We start from the raw sequence: 23,159 nt of genomic DNA, 5'->3' as shown, positions 1-23,159 counted from the left end.
CCAATAGTTATATATATCTATCGGTATTAGAGCCAAAACTTTTTTAATTATAAAATCCTTTTATGATTTTTGTAGCTGAAGCTGGTCAATGAAATTGAATGAAGGCTTTAAAACATTTTTCAGTAATTTTTTGTCAATATCTTCAATTTCTTCATGTGATGGTTGGTCGATTGGAATTTCTTCCAAACCAATTTGATGTTATCCGACAATAACCGAAACTATCGACGGAGACTTTTTGACTATTATCGGAAAGGTAAATGCTTCCACTATAGACAAAGCAACCTGGTGATTACGTCTAGCTATGCGAACAAATGTTCATTGAAACGATTGATTGTCCGCATAAATAGACGCAAGCGTTTTCCAAATGGGAAAAATATGTTATAAACCGCAAAATCATCTAGGCCCTCTTTTTGCCGATAATATCCTTCGAATGGACATATTATTTCATTGGAAATTTGCATGGTTATGCTTGTAGGCCAAAGACAACAAAAATGCGTTTTTCCAACACTAATGGTGTTGGTGATTACGTTTCCTATGCAAACATGGGTAGTATAAAGGTCCTCGCGTCAGTATTAGCGTGCAAAACAGCGTACACACAGTGACGCTATTTTATACGTGTGAGTAATTTTCGTGTATGATACAAAAGAATCTAGCTCACCTGTAGCGTATGTCAAACCACGCTGAACTCAAACATCGATGCATACACACGTGCATGGGAGAGAGAAAGAGAGGAACGAATTCGTTTTGGGGGAAGTCACTTCAAAATGCAATGAGGACAATTTGACTGGGAAGAATGAAATGATATAGTCGAGACGGTAGAGGGAGATAGCGACTAAACGCCCGACTGACTGTTCAGTCGTTTTGGTGGAGAAACTGAATGCATTCAAGGCGTGTTATTTGGCATAGAAATCTCAACTAAGTACTAATAAAAATGACGCAAGTAATACTACGTTGAGACGGCGAAGTTCCTCTAGGAACGTTAGTGCCATTGAAGAAGAAGAAGATACTCTCGGAAAATACGGAAAGTGTTTTTTGAGAGTAAAAAAGAGATTATTTTATCGTGAATGAGTGTTTATTCGCACAGTGTCTCTTTTTGTCTCTCTTATATTGCTCTGGCATATATACCGTTCTGAATCATATTTCGGACACTTTGTTCTAATATCTTGGAAGACTTAATGCACTGATGACTTAACTATAAAATTAATATCACAATTGCTTCTTCAGAGTAATCCCTTGGTTTCATTATCATTTCAAATCTGACAACACTACTCATTATCGGTTGTGTTTGACGTTTGCTTAGCGTGAGAACGTAAAATAAATTATCAAATTTCTTCCGTGTTTCAACAGTTTTCATCACCGTTAACAGTTTCCTGGGATTGCATGGTAAGTGAGTCGCAGTTGATTTTAAAATATAATCAAGTGTAATGTGATTTTCGTCCAAAAAATTACAAAATAAAGTGTCCGAAATTTGAATTCAATCTGTCCGAAATTTGATTTAGTGTCCGAAGTTTGATTCTTATTCGCTTCATTTGAAAAGCATTTTATTCGATGATTTTTTTCATGTTTTCAATAAAATAGGTACCAAAGTAGAAAGCTTAAATGCATATTGAACTAATTTATTGAAAATATCAACCATATAATACCAGTGCATAAAGTTTAGATCTGTTCATATGCATCATATGCCTTAAGCGTCCGAAATATGATTCAGAACGGTATTATACACAAACTTGCCTTTTGCTTGAGTAAATGGTGACCAGTATTGGCGGATAGCACATTTAATGAAACCTTTAAGCTCATTTATTGTAATGTATGAGGATGCTAAAAATTTGTGAAATTTTTATTTTGGGTGTATATACGAAATTGTACATAAGACAAATAACGGAAGTGTTTAAAGATTTCAAATGCATATCATGGAGCATTGTTATATGATATATGATATACAACAGGGATTCTCAAACTAGTTTGGGGCATAGACCCGTTTAAATTACTTACCAATTTTAAAGTTTGGTAAAGTGAGTAAAATTCAGTAAATATGAGTTCTGGTTCTCAGATTTTCGTGAAAAGTTGTAGTCGAAAAATATTTAACAGTATTTTTTTTTATTTTTTCATTATGGCATCCTCTTCCGTTTTAGGGTGGTACCGAAAAATCTTTTTTTTTTCATTAAAATCATTCAAAATTCATTACTTTCGAACTACTGGACCGATTCAGATGATCGACATATCATATTAAAGATAATTAATTTTAAAAAAAAGTCTTTGGGAAAATATTGCACTAGCAAACTGGGTTTTTTTTCTCGTAATTATTGATTAATTTTTGTTTTTATAGTTTACATAGCTTCGGAGCGCTATATATTTTTATATTTTTTTTTCTTGGAAGCTTGAGAGCTGATTTTTTACAAATCATATCCAAAAATCAGAAGTGTGATTTTGATCGTTTATGGTTTTTCAAAGTTGTCCGATGGTCCCAAAAATATTTTTTTTCCCGAAATGCCTTTTTTCAAAAAATCATAACATTTTAACCACAGGACTGATTCAAATCATCGGCATATCAAACTGGAGCCAATGAGCTAGCCTTCTTCCAAAAATATCACAACTGGAAACAAATTGGTTTTTGTTTTTGTATATATTGATTGTATATGCTTTTTAATGTTTGCATGCTTAAAGATAGGGAGCGGTATATTTTTATATTTTGACGTAGGACTACGTCTAACCGGAAGATATAGGGGGTGAAATGGAAATCTAGGCACTGAACAAGTAGGAAAAAATGCAAGATTTGGAACGCTTATAACTCGAGCATTTCTCAATAGAACGCAAAGGTTTTTGCATCGATTGATAGGAAATATATCTACGCATCTATCATAACGAATAACATTTCATTTTTCTCGAGATAAATAATTGAATAATTTTGTGCTCCTCAAATCGTACCGACCAAAACGGGCAACCAGAGCAGCAGCGAAATAGAATGAAGCACGATTGGAAAGGAAAAAGAAAAAAATGAACGAAACATTGGTCGCAGTCTCACACATGCGTAATTCTCTACCAGCCAGTCAGCTTAAAAATCCCCGCTCCGCTGCCGTAACGATCATTCTCATTCAAGCCGTACACCACATCGTTTAGCATCAGAACACATCAACAAACCAACCCAAGCAGCCATGTCTGGACATGGTAAAGGAGGAAAATGAAGGGAAAGGCAAAATCCCGCTCGAACCGTGTTGATCTGGAGTTCCCCGCAAGGGTTGCTAGGCCGAGCACGTTAGTACCAGTGCACCAGTCCACCTAGCCGGCGTTATATAGTTTCGGCCGCCGAAGTGATCGAGTTAGCTGACAAAGCTGCTCGGGACGATAAGAAAACCCGCATTCGGAACAGAACACATTCGGTTCGGTGGACATCAAGACAACAGGCAGTTGCAGCGAGTGGCGAGTGGCAAACGCAATCGCAAAACGGCATCAGGTAGCAGAAGAAAAAAGTTTGTTCTTTATACAAACTGCTTTGATCCAGAACAAATCCAGAACAAGGCGGCATCGAGGGCGTTCGAAATGGTTTTTTTCAAAACCACGAGTACTAAGTTTTCTAAATTGGAACTATTCCATAAAACAAGGCGCTTTTCAGGGCCATTAAACCTCCCAAAAAAGAGTTTAGGAAATACAGTTCAATGCTTTCTAAAACAATATCCAAAATAATAATAAAACACAAATTGGTATTTTTCATAATTTGTTTGCCAGGATATGATGAGTATGTGAATTTGGCAGTTGTTCTGAGCTTATTGATTTTCACCAATTCTTAAATTGCTTCTAGATTGAAAGTACAGTTATTTACACTTATCTCGACATTTAGCTAATTGGACGGACCTGTAATGCGACATATTTAGTTGGACATTTTTGTAAACATAGAGTTCGGGGTCCAAATTATGACCCCACATTGAAAGTCGACACTGTACCACTGTCATAGCAAATGTTCAATTACAGGTTAAAATTACCTCCAATCCGATACTGAGTGGTGGTAATGCGACGTGCCATTGAATGTAATTTACTGTAAAATATGTCACAAGCTGTATGGGAAGAAATTTTCCAACTGTGAAAGCTGTGGCGAGTGGCAAATGCAATCGCAAAACAGAAAGGTTTAGCCGAACAAGATGGGGATATCGAGTGATAACAAAACAATAAACTCTTTAGATTGAACATAATTTTGTGATCCTGAAAAGGACCCTTTTTAGCCTGCATGTGAATCCAACGAGCGAACAAATCGTAATGAATGTATTTTTCTTTCTTTCTTTGTTTTTAAGAGGCTTTGAACTTTGAAGTTCATTCGCCACTAATGTATTTTTTTGCCATCGCTCCCTTTTAACGCTCATTCGTTCGTCTCGTTGGACTCGGCCCTCTGGCTGAGTCTGCCGATTTGTCTCTATCCTGTGAGTGTGTACCGCTAGAGTATAAAACACGCGGAACCCAAAAAATATCTTATTTTCTTTCAAACCGTAAACCCGTGTGGTTGTACGGCATCGGCATCGTGGACGTAACAAAGGAGGACAAGTTAAGGAAAAGGCAAAGTCTCACTCGAACCGTGCAGGTCTCCAGTTCCCTGTTGGTCGCATTCACTGATTGCTCCGCAAGGGTAACTAGGCCGAACGGATTGGTCCCGGAGCACCAGTATACCTAACAGCGTTTATAGAGCTTCGGCCGTCGGAGTGCTCGAGTTGGCTTGCAAAGCTGCTCACGACAATCAGAAAACCCGCATCAAGAACAGAGCAGCTTCGGTTCGGCGCTCATCAAGGCAACAATTAGTTTCAGTGAGTGGCAAAGTGTTTCTCCGGCACGTCGCATTAAATGTAATTTACTGAACAACATGTCACAAGCTGGATGGGTAGAAATTTTCCAACTGTGAAAGCTGTGGCGAGTGGCAATCGCAATAGCTAAACAGGAAGGTTTAACCGAACAAGATGGGAATATCGAGTGATAACAAAAACACAACACCAAAGGTTCTTTTCAAAACCATCAACATAAAGGGTGTGTCACATCAAATTGCATCACAGAAAAAACGCTGTAGAAATTTAATTTTTAGGAATTATATCTTCAGCTTTCGCTTATAATCAGATAAGAGTGTATAGATCACGTTGGCCATGCTTCACTGTCAATTTTTCGTAAATTTGGAAAAATGTCGTCGAACGAAAAAGAGCGTCGTGAATTAATCCTGTGCACTCATTTCGAGAATCCGGAGTTGTCACATCGGGACATCGGTAAGATGCTGAGAATCGTCCAATCCACGGTCAGCAGAGTACTAAAACGATACTTCGAGAACCTAACCATCGACCGGAAGGTGAAGAACGGCAAAAATGGATGCTCCGTCAGTGAAAAAGATCACAAGCGCGTAGTTAAGCAGTTTAGACGTGATCCGAGAAGTTCGGTCCGGGATGTCGCCAATAAGCTGAATTTGTCAAGTTCATTCGTCTAGCGGACCAAGCAGCGGGAGGGCCTGCGTACATACAAGGTTCAGAAGGCTCCTAACCGCGACGAAAGGCAAAACATGGTGGGAAAGACGCGAGCCCGGAAGCTGTACACCGAAATGCTGACGAAGCCGCATTGCCTAGTAATGGACGACGAAACCTACGTCAAAGCGGACTTTCGTCAGCTGCCGGGCCTGTTGTTCTTCTCCGCAGAGGACAAATTCAGCGTTCCGGAGGAGATTCGCAAGCAGAAACTATCCAAGTTTGCCAAAAAGTACATGGTGTGGCAAGCGATCTGCTCTTGCGGAAAGCGGAGCGCCCCCTTCGTGATGACCGGCACGGTAAACGGGCAGGTTTACCTTAAGGAGTGCCTACAGAAGCGCTTACTACCACTATTGAAGCAGCACGAGGGACCGACCATCTTCTGGCCGGATCTCGCTTCGTGCCAATATTCAAAGGACGTGTTGGAGTGGTTCGAAGCCAACGGTGTCACCTTCGTGCCAAAGGAAATGAACCCGCCCAACGCGCCGGAGCTTCGCCCAATAGAGAAATATTGGGCGATTATGAAGCAGGCCCTCCGGAAGAACCCAAAAGTTTTCAAATCGGAGGCGGACTTCAAGAGAAAATGGATTTCTGTTAAAAAAAAACTACAACCTGACGTTGTACAGAACCTTATGGACGGGGTAAAGAGGAAGGTGCGAGCATACGGGCTTGGGCTCGAAGTATGAATAAAAAGAAAATGCCAAAAGTTGTTTAATAGTTTTTATTTTACTGTCTAAAATTTTCAAAAGGATCGGTCTACTGGTCGAATTTCTACAGCGTTTTTTCCGTGATGCAATTTGATGTGGCACACCCTTTATTCATAAAGAGTAAACAGTAAACTAATCCATTTTTCAGGTAGATAGGTAGGTATTCACGTAGGAGAAGAAAATAAAACAATATATTTAAAATATATATTTAACAAAAGCTGTCCCCTTTGTATAGTCCTACGTCACTCCGGTTATGTCCCCGACATTACCCACCCGTCTTTTTTTTCTTAAAAGCTTTTTGAAAGTTTTTTTACATAACATACCCAAAAAAAGCGATGTGATTTTTATCGTTTTAAGTTATGATTTTTCAAAGTTAACTTGTTTTCAGGCTTCGTTCAATATTCCTATGCGTTTAGCATCCAATTTTATCACAAATGTTTTTTTAAGAATACTAGGTCATTGGCTTCATTGTGATATATCGATTATCTGAATCGGTTCAGTGGTTCAAAAGTTATAAATTTTTAAAAAATGGCGTTTTTTGAAAAATGAGAAAAAAAATGATTTTTCGGTACCACCCTCAAATGGAAGAGGGTGCCCTAATGAAAAAAATAAAAAAATACGGTTTAATATTTTCCGATAAGGATGGCTGTGTATTGGTAGGAAGTAGAAAGTTCATCCATGACATCGTAGATTTGAAAAAAAAGGGTGTTTACCTTGATATTTACTGGATTTTACTCACTTAACTGAATTTTAACAACCATTTTTTTGAGAAGGGTCATTTTTGGAAAAGGAAACTGATTTTTCGTACCATCGGATAACTTTGAAAAATCATAGATCGAAAACAAAAAAAAGACATCTCTGATTTTTGGATGTGTTATGCAAAAAAAAACCTTATACTCCAACAAAAAATAAAAAAAATGTAGCGCGATCTAGTCTGAAGCCATACTAACTATAAAAAACAAATACGATCAACAATGACGAAAGTAAAATCCAAATCTTCTACAGATGCAATATTTTTTCAGAAAAGACTATCTGATTGGCTTTAATTTGATATGTCTATCATCTAAATCGGTTCAGTTATTAAAACAGAAATGAGCACCCGTATGGGAAATTAAAAAAAAATAAATACCGGTCTAATGTTTTGCGACAAGTGCCACTTTTCACGAAAATCTGAGAACCACTATGTCGGTTTGGCATGGAATGGCTATCCGTCACCCGGTTCAATAATGGTGAGTTGAAGTCTCAAATCTTCCTTCATTTTCGAATTGTTTCTTTGTTTTGGCAGAACTTGTTCACGTTTTTTTACTTGCCGAATTTTCTGTCTTGTACGTACTTGTGCACGCAGTTTTTGAAAATTACAACAATCATACTTTGTACAGAAGTATTAATCATTCTTATAAAAAAACAATATTTTATAACTTATACAGTATCTTTAATGTTTCAAATAAAAATTTGAATTATTAGGGGTAATCTGCCGTAATCTCGCATACTGACGCAAGCGCCAAAGTTGACGTTTTTCGTTTTTCGTTATAGATCGATAAAGAATACCAAATACTTTCAATAAACTGCAAAATTTTGTAGAAATGTGGAAAAATGACCCCGTAAAAGCTTGAAAACGAAGTGGCGTAAGCGCCATTTCCACTGTGAGGTGGCGCAAGCGCCAATTTTCACTATGATGAAATCAAGCTGATTGTGATTGTGATGAGATTTTTTATCTGATTTGATGGCATAGAATAAACGAGCTAGGACAGTAAATTTCACCCAACAACATATTCCGCGATGGACGTTCAGCATAATGAGAGTCACATGTCTTCTTTCTTGTAAGAAACCACATTTTTGAAATGGTTAAGCCAAATGTTTTAATAAAAAACAGTCCATCTCCACGCAGTACTACATTTATAATAATCATCTTTTATTAGAACTGCAAACCACGCATTTAGAATCTCTATTTATAAATCTAGTTATATATTAAAATTCATAAAATCAAAGTCAGCTTAAAGGAATAATTGTTCCTAGATTGAGATGTATTTCTGTTATCATATTGCACATTACAATATTTATTGTAATCGAATAATTAATCGTCATCAATGTTATTGTTGATCGTGAGGTCTTCCCAAAAGTATCGTTTATTCTCAGGCATCAAGGGACAAAGCTTCTTGACGATATTTTCTTTCCTCGACTGCGCAATTCCTCTTTCGGAAGAATTGAATCTTAGTGTTGATTGGAGGGTGAATGACGGTTTCTTCACTTCTTTCAGCTGCGTTTTAGTGAACAGTTGCACTCTCTTAAATTCTCCATCAAAACGCGTCTTGTAGCAAAACTCAAAGCATCCTCGCGTGAACTGTATCTGTTTTACATCGGATAATTTGGGATGCTGCTTCATGTGTTTTATAACGTGGATGGCTTTAATTGTATTTTGCTTTGGAAAAAATCGGTGTAGTTCATTATTGTTACGATCGGCTTCTCAGCTACATTAGCATGTTCGACGCACGTAACAAAGTCGGAAAATGTGTAGAGCTCTCCTTTCTGATGTTTCTTCATACTTCGCTCAACGGCGGCATGAAACGCGTCAGCAGACATGAAAGTGTGTCCGGATTCTAAGTATTTGAATAAGATTTCTTCAGTGTTCACGAGTGAAGAATTGACTAACAGAATCATGTGAATAAAAAAGGTTCCAATTCTTGTTCTGGCAATTGTCTAGCCAGTATAGAATCGTGTTCGTGAACCATTCAAAATCAGATGTTTTGAGAAAACACTCATCAAATCTGATGAATTTCGTCCGCTTATGGTTTCGTTCCATAACACAGCATGGACTGCTCCATTCTTTCCTCCTGCTAGTGGTGCAAATGTTTCATTCATGGCAACAATTCTCCTGGCAAAAATGACATCCTTAAATCGCTCCATCCTAGGCAACTGGATTACCTATTCTAGATTGAAGGAGAGATATAGGTATTAATAAACTGAAAAAATATCAAAAAAATCAAACCTTCTGCATATCCACGGAAACTTTGAGACCTTCAGCAAGTTGTTTATCTTTTTCATATTCATTTCGCGATGTGATAGCTGCGTCACGGTGTTCTAACCAAGCAATGCATTCAGCACATTTCTCATCATTCACTTCTGGTGTAGCTGAGACGAATTCGAAACTACAGTTACTTTCAGCCCGCTCAAGATGATTTTCATTCTCATCATATTTGTCGTTGGCCATTGAAACTTGGTTGCGAAACTCAATCCCTTCGTTGTTCTGCTTCCGATGACCAGTCGTTTTCATATGAATCTCTGCCACACGACACTTTTCACAGAGTTCATGACCAAGTTTGGTGAAGTGAATTTTCACATCCGATAGTATCCTATTGTAATAAGAATAACTGCATCCTTTTAGAGACTTATCTTCACGTCGGACCATGAATTATTCATGCAATTTCTTACACGTTAGATCCGACGGTAAGTAACGGACATCCGGCGCGTGCTCTCTTCTGTAGTGTGAAATGGTTGGATTGTAGGACAGTATATCTTGATGTACAGCTTGTGCAAGAGGGTTCAATGGAACCTTCCTTGAATTGTAATTATTCACAGGCAGCACCTTGTTGGTTGATTCATGTGTTCTATATATTAAATTGCTAGAATAAATTACACATTATGGAATATTGACAATTTTAGTTACAAATGATGAATGTACTCTGCAAATTACTTGCTGTTCGATTGATATTCTAATGTGTTTAGAAAGAATGTTAAGCATACTCGATAGACAGAATCACTTTCGTTGGTCAGTCTATAAGCATACGTATACGTCTGCTTGAAACCAGAACCACGTTCAACACGTCTACGTTTTATATCCTGACGAGAGCTGTGTTCCAGTATGAACGAACTTTTCTTATCCAAAGATATGTTCCAATAAAATTCATTGATTTCAAATCTTCTACTTTTTGAAATGTGTGAAGAGCACTTCAAATCACAGAAACAGTCAACCGCTATTACGCCCCGTGATAGTCTTCTACGCTCTGCATACTGTTGATGAGCTTCCTGGCGCTTGCAAAGTGGCTTTTTTCGGATCTCATCAGGTGCTTCACGGACCGCCGCTTCTTCAGATTCACTATCACTAGTGCTATCGTACTCACGAATTAGCTCCATATCTTTTCACTCACTTGTATTTAGGTGGAACTTGGAAAACACGAAAGAAAATTGACTGGTTATGTGCAAAAATAGTTGGAGACAGATTCTCGCATGCTTTGATGGATCTACGCCAATCGGTTGCGGAAATAGCGATTTTAAATTTGCTGTTTCCACAACAAACTGGCGTTGGTAATATTACTCAAATAAAACTGATTTTTTTCAAGAATCAAGCCGACGGCAATGTTTTTTCATCTATTGTACACATTTTGTACAGATCAGATTTTTGTAGTGTACACGTATGCTGATAATACATACAATTTTAAGAAAAGTCTCGTACTGAAAATTCTTCCCTCGGGCGCTTGCGTCACCTTGCAAAATTACGGCAGTAATAGTGATCGATTATCAGACCTCGTCGACCCTCAAAATCAGTTTTCGTTTTTGTCGACCCCTGTGAACCCAATATCGACTCCAAGGGGTCGATATCGACCGCTAGCGATTGTTAGTCTAAGATACAAATACACAGATCTTTATTCTTTTTAATTCACGTGACACTAAGTTAAGATCATAACATGTGTCTTCTAAATTGCATCGGTGCTAGACAACCACCCTTTTTACGGAACCCGATCGGATTAGTAATTAGCACAATGTTGCATTCTGTAACCCGAACTCGATCGACTTTTGCATTCTACAAAATTCCCAATCGACATATGCCAAGTGGCAACATTGCCTGGACGCGAAACAAAATTTCTAATAAAATTTTCTAATTCTTTGTCTGATTATGGTTTTATATTATAAAGTTTGAGCGGAAATGCTACGAAAATTTGAAAATACGGTCGATCTCGAACGGATTGTAAAGTTTCAAACCCGATCGGGTTCCGGAATATGGGTGAACAGTTGTTCCAAACATTCAATCGTGTATAAAACTTTGCTTTGAAATTTTTATTAGTTACGTGAAGGGTGTCTTAGACAGAAGTCGATGTACACGATGTGTACATCGAACACTTCACTGTGAAAATCTCTTCGCCTAGTCGATTTCCAGCTGAATTCCCGAGCATACTTTGTTACAGCCCTCACCATATGAACCATATTGAATGAAACGCACAAAGCCTCCTTAGCCTAGCGGACCACGACGAGATCATGACACAACGATGGGAATAGACAAACCAAACCAGACTGAGATAAAGAACCCAAGAAAAAAAAAAAATGAAAAAAAAAACATTCCAGATTCATCGCTCGTGTCAAGCGAGGCGTGCAATTTATTAAATAATTTGCGGTAAAAAGTTCCTTTTGAAGTGTGTTTGTGGGCTGGTTTCGGTTCGCCTATGTACACGGGCACTACAGTTTTGAACCCTGCGGCAGCAGCAGTAGCATAGCATAGCAAAGGGGTGATACAGATATGCGTAGATTCAAATTCCTTCCATCCATCCCTCCGCTGTGCGTTTCGTCCGATCGATCCACTGGCAATTTGATGATTGAGGGCAACAATTTTATCCCCTGGACTAGATCCTAGACCGAGAGAGCGTGTGTAGTGTGCAGTGTGGGGTTAGGAATGTGCCAAACAATGGGAAATATATCGCCCCCTTTCCAAGGCCTTGGCTAGGGATACAAAAAATAAAAGAATGTAAAAAAAAAGGAAATTGACGGTTTTGATTTAAATTTTGTAATTGGCATTGCGGCAGTGGCTGTGGCGGCGGCGGCGGCTGTGATTCGGAGCAATTAAATTGGTTCGAATTTGAAGAATGGGAACGAACACAAAAGTGAACAATACTGTGGTTCGGTTTAAATTTGGGGGAGGCATTTGATTGAATCGAGTCCGTGGCTTTTGTCACCTCGATGCATGATGATGCATTGTTCCTGGCGGTCGGTGTAGAACAAAACCACAAAAGACGGCAAACTGCAATTAGAGTGTAAGGATGAACAAAACATGTGATTTGTGTTTTTTTGTTATCGCGTTCGCCGGGGTCTTTATGTCTGTTTACAGCGGCACGGCCACGTTGTGCGGTGCAACTGAATCGAGTAATTGTCTCTATTCAGCAGCATCCACGCGCGTCCACTTCTTCTTTTTTCGTAAAGGGGGTAATCGCTTAGTTAACGCACAGCGCTAATTAAATCATTCAACGATTTTAAATTATTCCTTTTCCGACTAACGAACGCTTTTGTAGGTAGCAAACCCCCGAACAAAAGTATGCAAATGTGGCCAGCGGATGCTGCCTTGGCTCCGCACAGCAGTGGACAAAGAATGAGGGAATTTATCGTGGACCCCAACAGGCACATGGACGGACGGGAGGAGAAGTTAGGAAGCTGTCCGATTTCGATCCACCGTAACACAGTAGCAGTCATTGTTTTACTGCCTTCGGTACACTTGAGTGCAGAATCAGAAGCATTTAATCTTTCACTGCTACTGTTAGCCGATGCTGTCTCGCGAGATGATATCTAATATCCAAGGAAGGTCTCTGTCTCGATGTCTCGAGGATTATGAGATGGGGAGACTTGGGGAGATACGCGCGTGTGTGTGTGTGTGTATGTGTGATTTACATGAATAAATATGGAATTCATGGCAGCGCCAAGCGCCTTCGAAGAAGACGGACAAGCCAGACGGGAGAACAGGTTCCTCGATTCATTCCTGCGCGGACACCAAACTGCCAGTGGCAGTAGTGGCCAAGGTCATGGTAGAATCAATTAGAGGAACATAAATTCAATTATTGCGAACACTTTTCGGTGAAGCGATGAAAGACGACGATGGCGTTGCCCTGAAACCGGATCCAAATTCTGGCCGTTAAGGCAGATTAGTGAGTGGACCGTGCAGAGAAGCATCGGAGTGCACATGACTTTCTCGGCCGAATTGCCATTTTAGGCGCCAACTAATCTCATTACCTCTTTCCGGAGAGGGCGCGGTAAGGTGTACCAGAGGGAGGAGGATTGCTGTCAAAAAAAAAAAAAAAAAAGAGAATCGCAGAACAAAATCGTCGGGTAACGACAGGAGCGGCACGGGACGGCAAACAATCTTATGGTGTAACTTGAGATTTATGGCTCTTCTTGCTGTTACACTCCAACTCGCTTAACCTTCTCCGAATTTCTTGCTCCTCTAATATTTGACTTAATTAACTTTTACGTCACCGCATCGCTGCCACAGACAGTCGGGAATTGACATTTGTCAATTGATTACACCCTAACCGCTCGTGTGCGCTGGGCGGGTGGTGTTCCCGTGCCCATGCCCAGCGATATCCCCTCTCCACGAGTACACTAATTATCGCCGCGCACATTGATTGATTTCCCGGCAGGCTCTCGCTCACTCTCTCCCCAGAAGGAAAAACGATTCGGACCCCAACACAACAAATGGATCGAAACATCAATCCTAGTTGGCTTCGTTTGGTTTGGTGCATAGGTGGAAGCAATCACGAAGGCACGCGACCAAACATTAAGTGCTGCCCCCTCTCTGTCTCTCTCGCCGGTACGCAGAGCAAAAGGATCGATCAAAGCATGCGTCGGCTGTGTGTGTGTGTGTGTGTGTGTGTGTGTGCCGACGGGATGCTATAAATAATGCCGGTTCAAACACAAGTTAACCCATCAAATCCAGGAACATTCGAAAACATTCCACCAAAATATTGTAACGAGATAATTAATGGTTATTTGGGTGCTTAGGAGAATGTTTGGTTCCGCCTGATTGGCGGTTTTGTGGCAGGCAAGGTGACGACGAACCGAGTTTGAAGGGCTGGGGTTCGGGGTGGCACTCGTGAAGTGTTTTGTTGCCTACGGGAGTGTGAAAGCAATTTGGTGTAGAGCTGGAAATTATGACAAGCAAGTGAGGGTCTCACTATTTTTAATCACAGAATTTGCTGGAAATGAGCATACCAGAATTGCATAGTGCATTCGACGAATCATAAGTTTTGTACCCATACCCCGAACTGTTAATTTAATCCTCTTCATGATAAATTATTAGCAACATTGTCTGGTTTGACATCTAGCAAGGCATATAAACTCAAAACTACACAAGTTTTACTCGGCCGCATAAGTCGGGAAGAGCTTCGAACATTTCAGCTTTTGTGTCTGGGAAGTACGATTTGCGATCTGCATTGATTTTCTGCTACACTTTAAACAAAAAATCTGCTGCAGAATAGCATCGAATGCTTATGTCCGAGCTAACAGGGAACATGCTTTTGGAAAATTGCGAAGCTATGAGTGGTTCAAAAAAATTTAAAAATGGAGATTAAGGAGTGTATCGAAAAGTAGTCTTAAACTTTCAAATATCAAAATAAAACTGAAATCGTTTAGAAAGTGTTTACAAAAGTGAATTTTATTAAGTTTACACAGCAATGAAATGAAAAAAGCAAGCTCATTGTTAATTTCTAAAAAATGATCGAACCTTATATTTAACTCCACTCATCAAATTCTGCATAGTAGTCTTTGTGCACTTTCTGGACGCTGCAGACCAATTTTTCTTGAACTCTGACATATTTTTAGACACTGTACCTTCCTTCTTGAACTTGGCCTTGACAATTACCAATGCCATATCCGGCCAGAATAGAGGAGGAATCTCTTGCTTCCTATAAAGTGGAAGCAATCTCTTCTTCAAGCATTCTTCTACATAAATTAGAGCATTTATAGTCCCTTGTGTGAAAAAAAGTTTACGATCGTATGCCACACGTGCAAATGGCTCCTTTACGAATAGATGCAGATCTGTTCTTCTGAATACAATTCACAACTTTTCGGTCCAATTCGGGATTACTTGGTCCGGGGTTTCGTCCACGTCTGCTGAGATCCTCGAAAGAACACTCATTATCAAATTTTGCGACGATTCGTTAACTTTTTCTTTGGTTTATTTTGCTATATTGGTGTATGTAATACTCTTTTCGGTGCACCAATTGTGCAGAATTTTATTTTTAGTTTCCGAATCAATCCGCGACATTTGAAAAACAACTTTATGACCGCGACTAAATGACTTGTATTGCGATTTCTGACATGTAAACAAAGCGTGCTCTGATTACACTACAAAAAAAAGTTCACCCGTTTGTGTGTAATAACGTGTTAAATGTTCAAGACTACTTTTCGATACACTTCTTAACTATGAACGAGAATTTCTAACTTGAGCTTTGAGTTCGTGTATCTGTGCATGAACATACACACAGAAGACAGATTACTAAAATAAGTTACCAAATCTTTGGTAAGCCAAACATTAGTAGAATGTACATATTTTCTGTAAATATTACCGACCGTTAGTAAAATAAATGTCAGATGCAATACACATCCCTACCAACGATTGGTACATTTTACTGCGGGTAATCGGTAACTCAGACAATTGTCATCCTTGGCAACCGAGAAAAACTATCTGTCATTATTTCATTTTTCGCCGTGCTTATAACAACAATAAAGGTAAGTTATTTTGAAATTTTGAAAGTTATTTTGAAACTTTGCTAGCAGTTTAACGTGGCCGAGCTGCCGGCGCCGCAGATTGTCATAATACTTTGCAACAGAGCTCGAACAGAAAGTGATGTGTAACTTGAACCTAGCTCTGTACAAGCTGTCTCGGACGACGTCACCGAACTACGACGAGGTTAACAAACTGCGTGACTCGCTCAACGAAAATCTAATCAACACCGATCTGAGCAGCTACTCACCGTAGTGTGTAGCCACGGTGCTAAAAAAGTTCTTACGGGAGTTGCCCGATCCGATCATTCCGGTTATGTTTTACGACAAATTCGTCGTAAGCCTCAAGTAGGATATCCGATACTTGTTTTATATAACTTTTTACGAACTATCCATGTAATTACAGTAATTACCAGTGATGCGTAGCAATCCGATTGCATCCCCTGGATCTGCCAATTTACCACAACATGACGCTCAAGTATATTGTGATCCATCTGATACGAATATGCCAAATGCAGTACCAGCGGGAACTGAAAGAGGAACCGACAATACTGATACAAGTGTGGTGCCATATTCTAATGCGTCCTCCTAGGGTGAAAATTGTGTAAGTATGCCTGTCAGCCTTGTCTGACTGTCACATGTTAATGCGTTTGTTTATTTTTTCCAGTCAAATTGTGTATAACACGAAAAACCTGCGAATAATGGAACTGTTGCTCTACAAGCTGAACTGGAACGAAAAACTACCAGAATTTCTGTCTGCTCCTGCGGTACCACCACGGAAAATCTCCCGAAGTATGGCTGTGTTACAGCACCAGCAGCAGCAACAACAAATACCCGGTTCATCCACTGTTTTACCAGCAGCATAGGCTACTTCAAAAAGCCTGCGATCACATCCACGGCATCTGTGATAGGAGAGCCCTTGATTGGGGTGTATAATAATGCCGGTAGGAATAGTAGTAATGGAACACTGGCTGCTGAAAAACGGGGGATAGCGTTGATACGAGCAACCGGTGATGCAAACCCACCAGCTGACCTGACGGATCAAATCGACTGATTCTTTTTTTGAGTTCCAATTTTATTTGTATAGAAATAAATATTTATCATTTTTATTGATTACAATAGATAAAAAAAAGAGTTTGTTTTCATTACAATTGAAAAGAAAATATTACTACAGGTATAGAATTCTGATCAAAATACCATTGAACCGACATTGGACTGACAAATGACCCCGTGTTGAACAAATTACATATATATTTAGGGTATATGTTAAACCAACGTTGAACCAACCGCTTATAGTGGGTCATACTGGACGGTTTGACATTTGTTTACCATTGTTATTGTGTAATATATATGAATAATTCGTAATGCAAAAATTTATTAATCATTGATAATATTTACTAAAAAAATCGTTATATATACCAGGAGGCGATCTGGCGTAGTGGTAACATCCATGCCTCTCACGCTAAAGGTCACGAGTTCAATTCTCACTCCCGACATTCTTCCAAAAATGGAAGTAAAAAGTGACGAACCAGCCAAATGAGTTGAAAATCACTATAATACAGATAAAAAAAAAAAAAAAAAGTTATATATACCTATTTTTTGGGTGAGTGTACGAAATACCCATAACGAGGGATTGTATTCGTTCACACAATTTTTTTTCAATAAATTAAATCAACCCTCGTATAAAGTCGCGTTTAACTAAAAAGTCTTGAGAAACCGACAGTCAAGTTAATCTATATAAATAAAAAGGTAAGGCAAAATCTGTTGGTAAGCGGAAAACCCGAAGAAGGGATGGTCCGATTTTAGCCTCCTGTATTTTGTTGTATTCGTCTCTTCCCGCAGATCAATATAGTGGAGAGAAAAATCGGAAAATTTTCGGAAAATCCTGAAGGAAGGTCGGAAAATTGAATTCGCACATGTTCGAAAATTACATCATAATAAGCGTTGTTAGTCCATTCGATATCTGCGCTAACGAAATTGATTTTTGTTCGTAAGTGGAAACGGATTTTCAGGCGAAATAACGCATTTCCATATCTTATATCTATAAATAAAAATGGAAGGCCAAATGTGTTGGTAAGCGGAAAACCCGAGGAAGGAGCGGTTCAATTTGAATCATCTATATTTCGTTGAATTCGTCTCTTCCCGTAGATCAATATATAGATAAAAAAAATCGGAAAATTCGGAAAATTGAATTCCCATATGTTCTACAATTAGCTAAGCGTTGTTAGTCCATTTGATGTTGGCGCTAACGAAATTGATTTCTGTTCGAAATTGAAAAAGGATTTTCAGACGGAATAACGCATTCCTATATCTTCTATCTATATAAATAAAATTGGAAGGCAAAATGTGTTGGTGTGCCCTAAACCCGAGGAAGGAATGGTCCGATTTGAGCTGTCTTTATTTTGTAATATTCTCTGTATCAAACATGTATTCCATGCAACGGAGAAACATGTTATTTCCAAACGCGTAACCAAGTGGCTACAAAGACCCCCCTGTAGCCACTTGGTTACGCGTTCGCTTACCAAGCGATCGATCGTGAGTTCAAACTCAGGGCCCTCAATTGACCATCTTTGTGTTGTTATAGAATAACTACGTCCACGCAACCATCATCAGCTATGGAGATCGATCCACGGTGGAACGAAGATCGGTTCATCCATACAACTGCTCTGCTCTGCAAGAAACATCGGGCTGCTGTTCTATAAATAACCCAACAATGATCAATATCAACTGTCTCCGCTGTCCGGTCTGCTGAACAATGGAAGAACAGATAGAATACCCTTACGCCTAAATGGCTACTACAGTGTAATTTACCATAATGTAATGGAACAGAAAACCTAACAGCCTAAATGGCTACTACTTCTACTGTGTAATTTACAATTTATAGAAACATAAACATATGTACATGTACACGATAAAAACCCGGCTCTGTTACAGATAAAATGCTAATGAGCCTGATAAATGAATAAATGGGATAAAAAAAAAATGCTCGAAGAATCTTGAACGAGAATTGTGTCTGAAAATAATTGTATATTATAAGGACGAATTTTTGGATGATTGCGCCGGCTAGTGACCATTCTATCCTGGATTCCTCGAGGCGAGAAAGACGCACCACGCTAGATATGGGGTACAGACTAGGGGGGCGTTGCTGATTAATGGTCAGCTGTATCCCAATAGGAAGTATCCCGTGTCGGGCACACGTACAGAGCATCGAAGACTGCGACATACCAATTATGAGAACACTAGTAATACTAACCTCGAGTCAACCGCGAGTAATCGGTTACATATTACTAACATAGTCTAAGCAAACATTGTCAAAATATTGAACTCCCGGCCCCGTTAGGCTGACGCCATATGAGCCTTAATAAAATATATATTTTGGATAAAAAAAAGGACGAATTTTTGTAGAAGTACTAGACAATTTATAGTAAAAGAAAATTGTAAAGAGTCAAAGGGTAATCAATCAATGAAGAGCTCAATGATTGGACTCACTAACGTTCACTTAGTAAGAAAACATGGATGTTTAAAAGTATTCAAATCAAAAAATCTATTTTGGGCGAGACGAAGTTCGTCGGGTCAGCTAGTTCACAATATAGTTCTACGAATCTGTTTGGGAGAAGGATTTCGATGCAAAGAAGCTGTACAACAGGGATGCCAGGTGATTTTTTCAAATGTGGTACTCATGGTACGAAAAAATGTCTTCAAATGTCTTCACAATCATATCGAAGGAAAAATTCATAGTTCTCTTTTGGACAATTTTTGATAGCTTATTCAATGGTTATTCTAATTGGCATTGTTATATAGCGCATTCCACTAAACTTGCCTTGAGGTTTTCAAGTTTGTCTGAAGTTTGTCCAAGGTCAATAAATGTAAACAAAGAATATATTTCACAACTGCGAACAAAATTTCATGAGTTTAGAAATGATAATTGGCTTGATATACCGTTGATTGAGTGAATATCGCTCCAGTTTTTCCACAAAAACGGAACTGCGAGAACACAATTTGTTTATTTCAGTTTTGAAGTTTTGGTTGTAACTCAAACCATATTCATAAAACAGATTATTGAAATGGAATGTAACCGGAATACCTTCGTTTTGTGAAGTGGTCGTTTGAAAGATCTAGGTTAATCTATCGTATAATAATGGTACAAAACAATAAAAATACAATGTCACAATCATTCAAATTCTCTAGTGCAAATGAACTAATGTCTTCTAGAGACAATATGTATTCAAACCGTTTGAAGTTCTCCAGAATTTGAGGAAAAGGTGCTTTGTTTGTTGCATTCATTCTATAAAGGGTGTGTCACATCAAATTGCATCACGGAAAAAACGCTGTAGAAATTTAATTTTTAGGAATTATATCTTCAGCTTTCGCTTATAATCAGATAAGAGTGTAAAGATCACGTTGGCCATGCTTCACTGTCAATTCTTCGTAAATTTGGAAAAATGTCGTCGAACGAAAAAGAGCGTCGTGAATTAATCCTGTGCACTCATTTCGAGAATCCGGAGTTGTCACATCGGGACATCGGTAAGATGCTGGGAATCGTCCAATCCACGGTCAGCAGAGTACTAAAACGATACTTCGAGAACCTAACCATCGACCGGAAGGTGAAGAACGGCAAAAATGGATGCTCCGTCCGTGAAAAAGATCACAAGCGCGTAGTTAAGCAGTTTAGACGTGATCCGAGAAGTTCGGTCCGGGATGTCGCCAATAAGCTGAATTTTTCGTGATGACCGACACGGTAAACGGGCAGGTTTACCTTAAGGAGTGCCTACAGAAGCGCTTACTACCACTATTGAAGCAGCACGAGGGCCCGACCATCTTCTGGCCGGATCTCGCTTCGTGCCACTATTCAAAGGACGTGTTGGAGTGGTACGAAGCCAACGGGGTCACCTTCGTGCCAAAGGAAATGAACCCGCCCAACGCGCCGGAGATTGGCCCAATAGAGAAATATTGGGCGATTATGAAGCAGGCCCTCCGGAAGAACCCGAAAGTTGTCGAATCGGAGGCGGACTTCAAGCGAAAATGGATTTCTGTTAAAAAAAAACTACAACCTGACGTTGTACAGAACCTTATGGACGGGGTAAAGAGGAAGGTGCGAGCATACGGGCTTGGGCTCGAAGTATGAATAAAAAGAAAATGCCAAAAGTTGTTTAATAGTTTTTATTTTACTGTCTAAAATTTTCAAAAGGATCGGTCTACTGGGCGAATTTCTACAGCGTTTTTTCCGTGATGCAATTTGATGTGACACACCCTTTATACTTGTGGATTTTCTGCTAGGAAAAGTTTGAAAGCCTAAGGCAGCGGTGACAGCGGTGATGCGAAAATGTTGTTGCTTGGGGTGCCATAGAATGGTACAATGTTGATTGTATTGGAAAAAAAGAAACAGTTTTTATTATTGAATATTAGTAAACTGAAAAATGAAAAATTAATTCAAAAACGTGGAGAAACAATCTAAACATCATCAGATCTTGAGAAGTAGTAGAAAAGAATGATAGATAAAGTTACCATTATTACTGTGCAACGAATTGTGGTATTCAGTGGTCATTCTTGTATTTGATGAACCTTGCCTAAAGACGCTTCGTGCTTATTGTTTATTTTGCGTTATTTTTCGGTATGGTGCTTATGTGTCATTGTAAATAAATTCGAAAATTTAATACAATTCGACCGAGAATAACGATTGTTATTGTAGTTAAATGGAAGGAAGAGTGTCTATAGTTTTTTTGTGTTGAAAGGTGAGACCTGTCAGATTTCTTTAAAAGTTATGTAGTGCTGAAAGCAAGCCAGTCTAATGAAATGAGGGAAAATGTAACATTGCTATGTTTTCTCCGTAGGGTTTTAAAAAAAACATTGAATAACGTTCATTACGAAATCGGTTCATTCAATCCCACCACAACAACCCATTTTGTGCAGCCATATTCTAAATGAAACAGACTTTTTGTCTCTCAAGAAGAGACACTATAGTCGAAAAAAGTAAAGATGCTTTTTTATTTAGGAGAGGAGAAGAAAACTCATTTTTCTCAAAATTGTTACCGACCTATAGACAGTTTTATTAATGTGTTCAAGTTAGCAAATTGTGACGTATAACACTGTATTTATCATCAATCATTTTATTAGAAACTCAGCCACAGAAAAACGACAGCATGTTCCTCTCGACAAAAGTACATGCAAACAGCTTGGAACGGGTCAATATTTGTCTTAATTTCGGCATACTAACACGTACCAATCAAAACTCCAGCAGCATTACGTATCTAGGGGTAGGCCGGTGATCATCCTCTTCTCCCCCTTTTCTATTTTACAATAACTTCCCCTTCGATGTCGTCTCATCATTTCTCAACGATTTTATGGAAATCTCGTTTCCCTCGCGCTCCACGCCAGGGAAAAACATCAACGTTGGCAAATACATGCATTCTATATTCGTTGCCGTCGCGCGTTATGTTTCTGATAGTCCTGGCCTCCCTACACCCTGCGAGAGGTTTAATATCTGTTCACCATTTTGTTCTCACTCCAGAAATCGGAAATCTACGACGTCTCCCTCTGAATATTCCATTTTTTCCATCTTCCAGCCGGTGTTGTTATTCTCGTCAGGATTTTCACCGAAAAAAAAATTGCCAATCCAATCTAATGTACCCCGCGCCTTCCTTCTGGCGAGCGATTTCTGGTGAAATCCAATTTCCACACAAAATGAAATTTCACCGACTCACCTATTTACTATACATCTTTTTTTTTTTGAGAAACTCCCCAATTTTTCTGCACCTATGAGGCGAAATCAGGATTCCGGCGGCCTTTGGCACAAAATCAAGATCCGTCCGTTTAAATTTCGTATGATAATTTTAAAAGATTAAGAAGCCGTTGCAGACGACAAGGTGCAGCAGCAACGGTGCTCCACTCACCCCTCCTTGTCGAACCACCCTCCACCGAACGTCGGACAGAATTTGAGTGTGCGCGCCGCCGCCAATGCCATAAATCAATTTCGGTAATGAAAGCTGTGGAAATTAAATGTGTGACGCATGTTTTAGCTCAACTCACATATGAAAACGGCGGCAGCGGCGGCGACACCGTCCGTCCAGTGGCCCCCACCGTGGCCGCCACTGCCGCGCGATGCTGCACAATTTCCATCAAAGCAGGCAGTGGAGTGGAGTCAAGTTTGAGTGGTGTTAGATGACGACGAAGTGGTATGCCATGGCGACATGGCATGAAAGGACTCAACTCAACACGTATTTTTTCGGGTTGATTTTCCGTCGCTTCTGGAGCATCGCTCTTGTTTTGTTGTGAGGATTTTCCCCCCTGCTCCAAGGCCCCGCTTGTTATTTGACAACACGCATACAAACGCTCGCGCAGGCACACATACACAGACAGTCGAACAGAGAGGAAGAGCGAAAATTAATCCCAGCGTTACAAAATGAAGACCCCGGCAAATGAGAGAGCAACAGTGAAATAAGGCGAAAAAAAAACACTTTAAAGCGTTCGTTTTACAAATTACTCGAGCATAATA

At 39.4% G+C, this 23,159-nt stretch overlaps 2 protein-coding genes across 2 annotated transcripts in view; one reads left to right on the top strand and one right to left on the bottom strand.

The window, feature by feature from the left end:
• The window catches only part of LOC129775645 (paired box protein Pax-1), a 122,122-nt gene that overhangs the window by 11,093 nt on the left and 87,870 nt on the right, over positions 1-23,159 (bottom strand). The gene's annotated exons all lie outside the window — the stretch shown is intronic.
• Positions 15,875-16,606, top strand: LOC129775654 (uncharacterized). The gene is made up of 3 exons (XM_055780641.1): positions 15,875-16,015; positions 16,074-16,271; positions 16,335-16,606. Exons 2-3 carry the CDS (start codon positions 16,135-16,137, stop codon positions 16,531-16,533), a joined length of 336 nt encoding a protein of 111 aa, XP_055636616.1. The 5' UTR covers positions 15,875-16,015; positions 16,074-16,134; the 3' UTR covers positions 16,534-16,606.

The sequence above is a fragment of the Toxorhynchites rutilus genome, chromosome 1 (assembly GCF_029784135.1).
Source record: "Toxorhynchites rutilus septentrionalis strain SRP chromosome 1, ASM2978413v1, whole genome shotgun sequence".
NCBI lineage: Eukaryota > Metazoa > Arthropoda > Insecta > Diptera > Culicidae > Toxorhynchites > Toxorhynchites rutilus.
The sequence above is the reverse complement of the archived record's forward strand: the minus strand, read 5'-3'. Positions and strand labels throughout refer to the sequence as shown.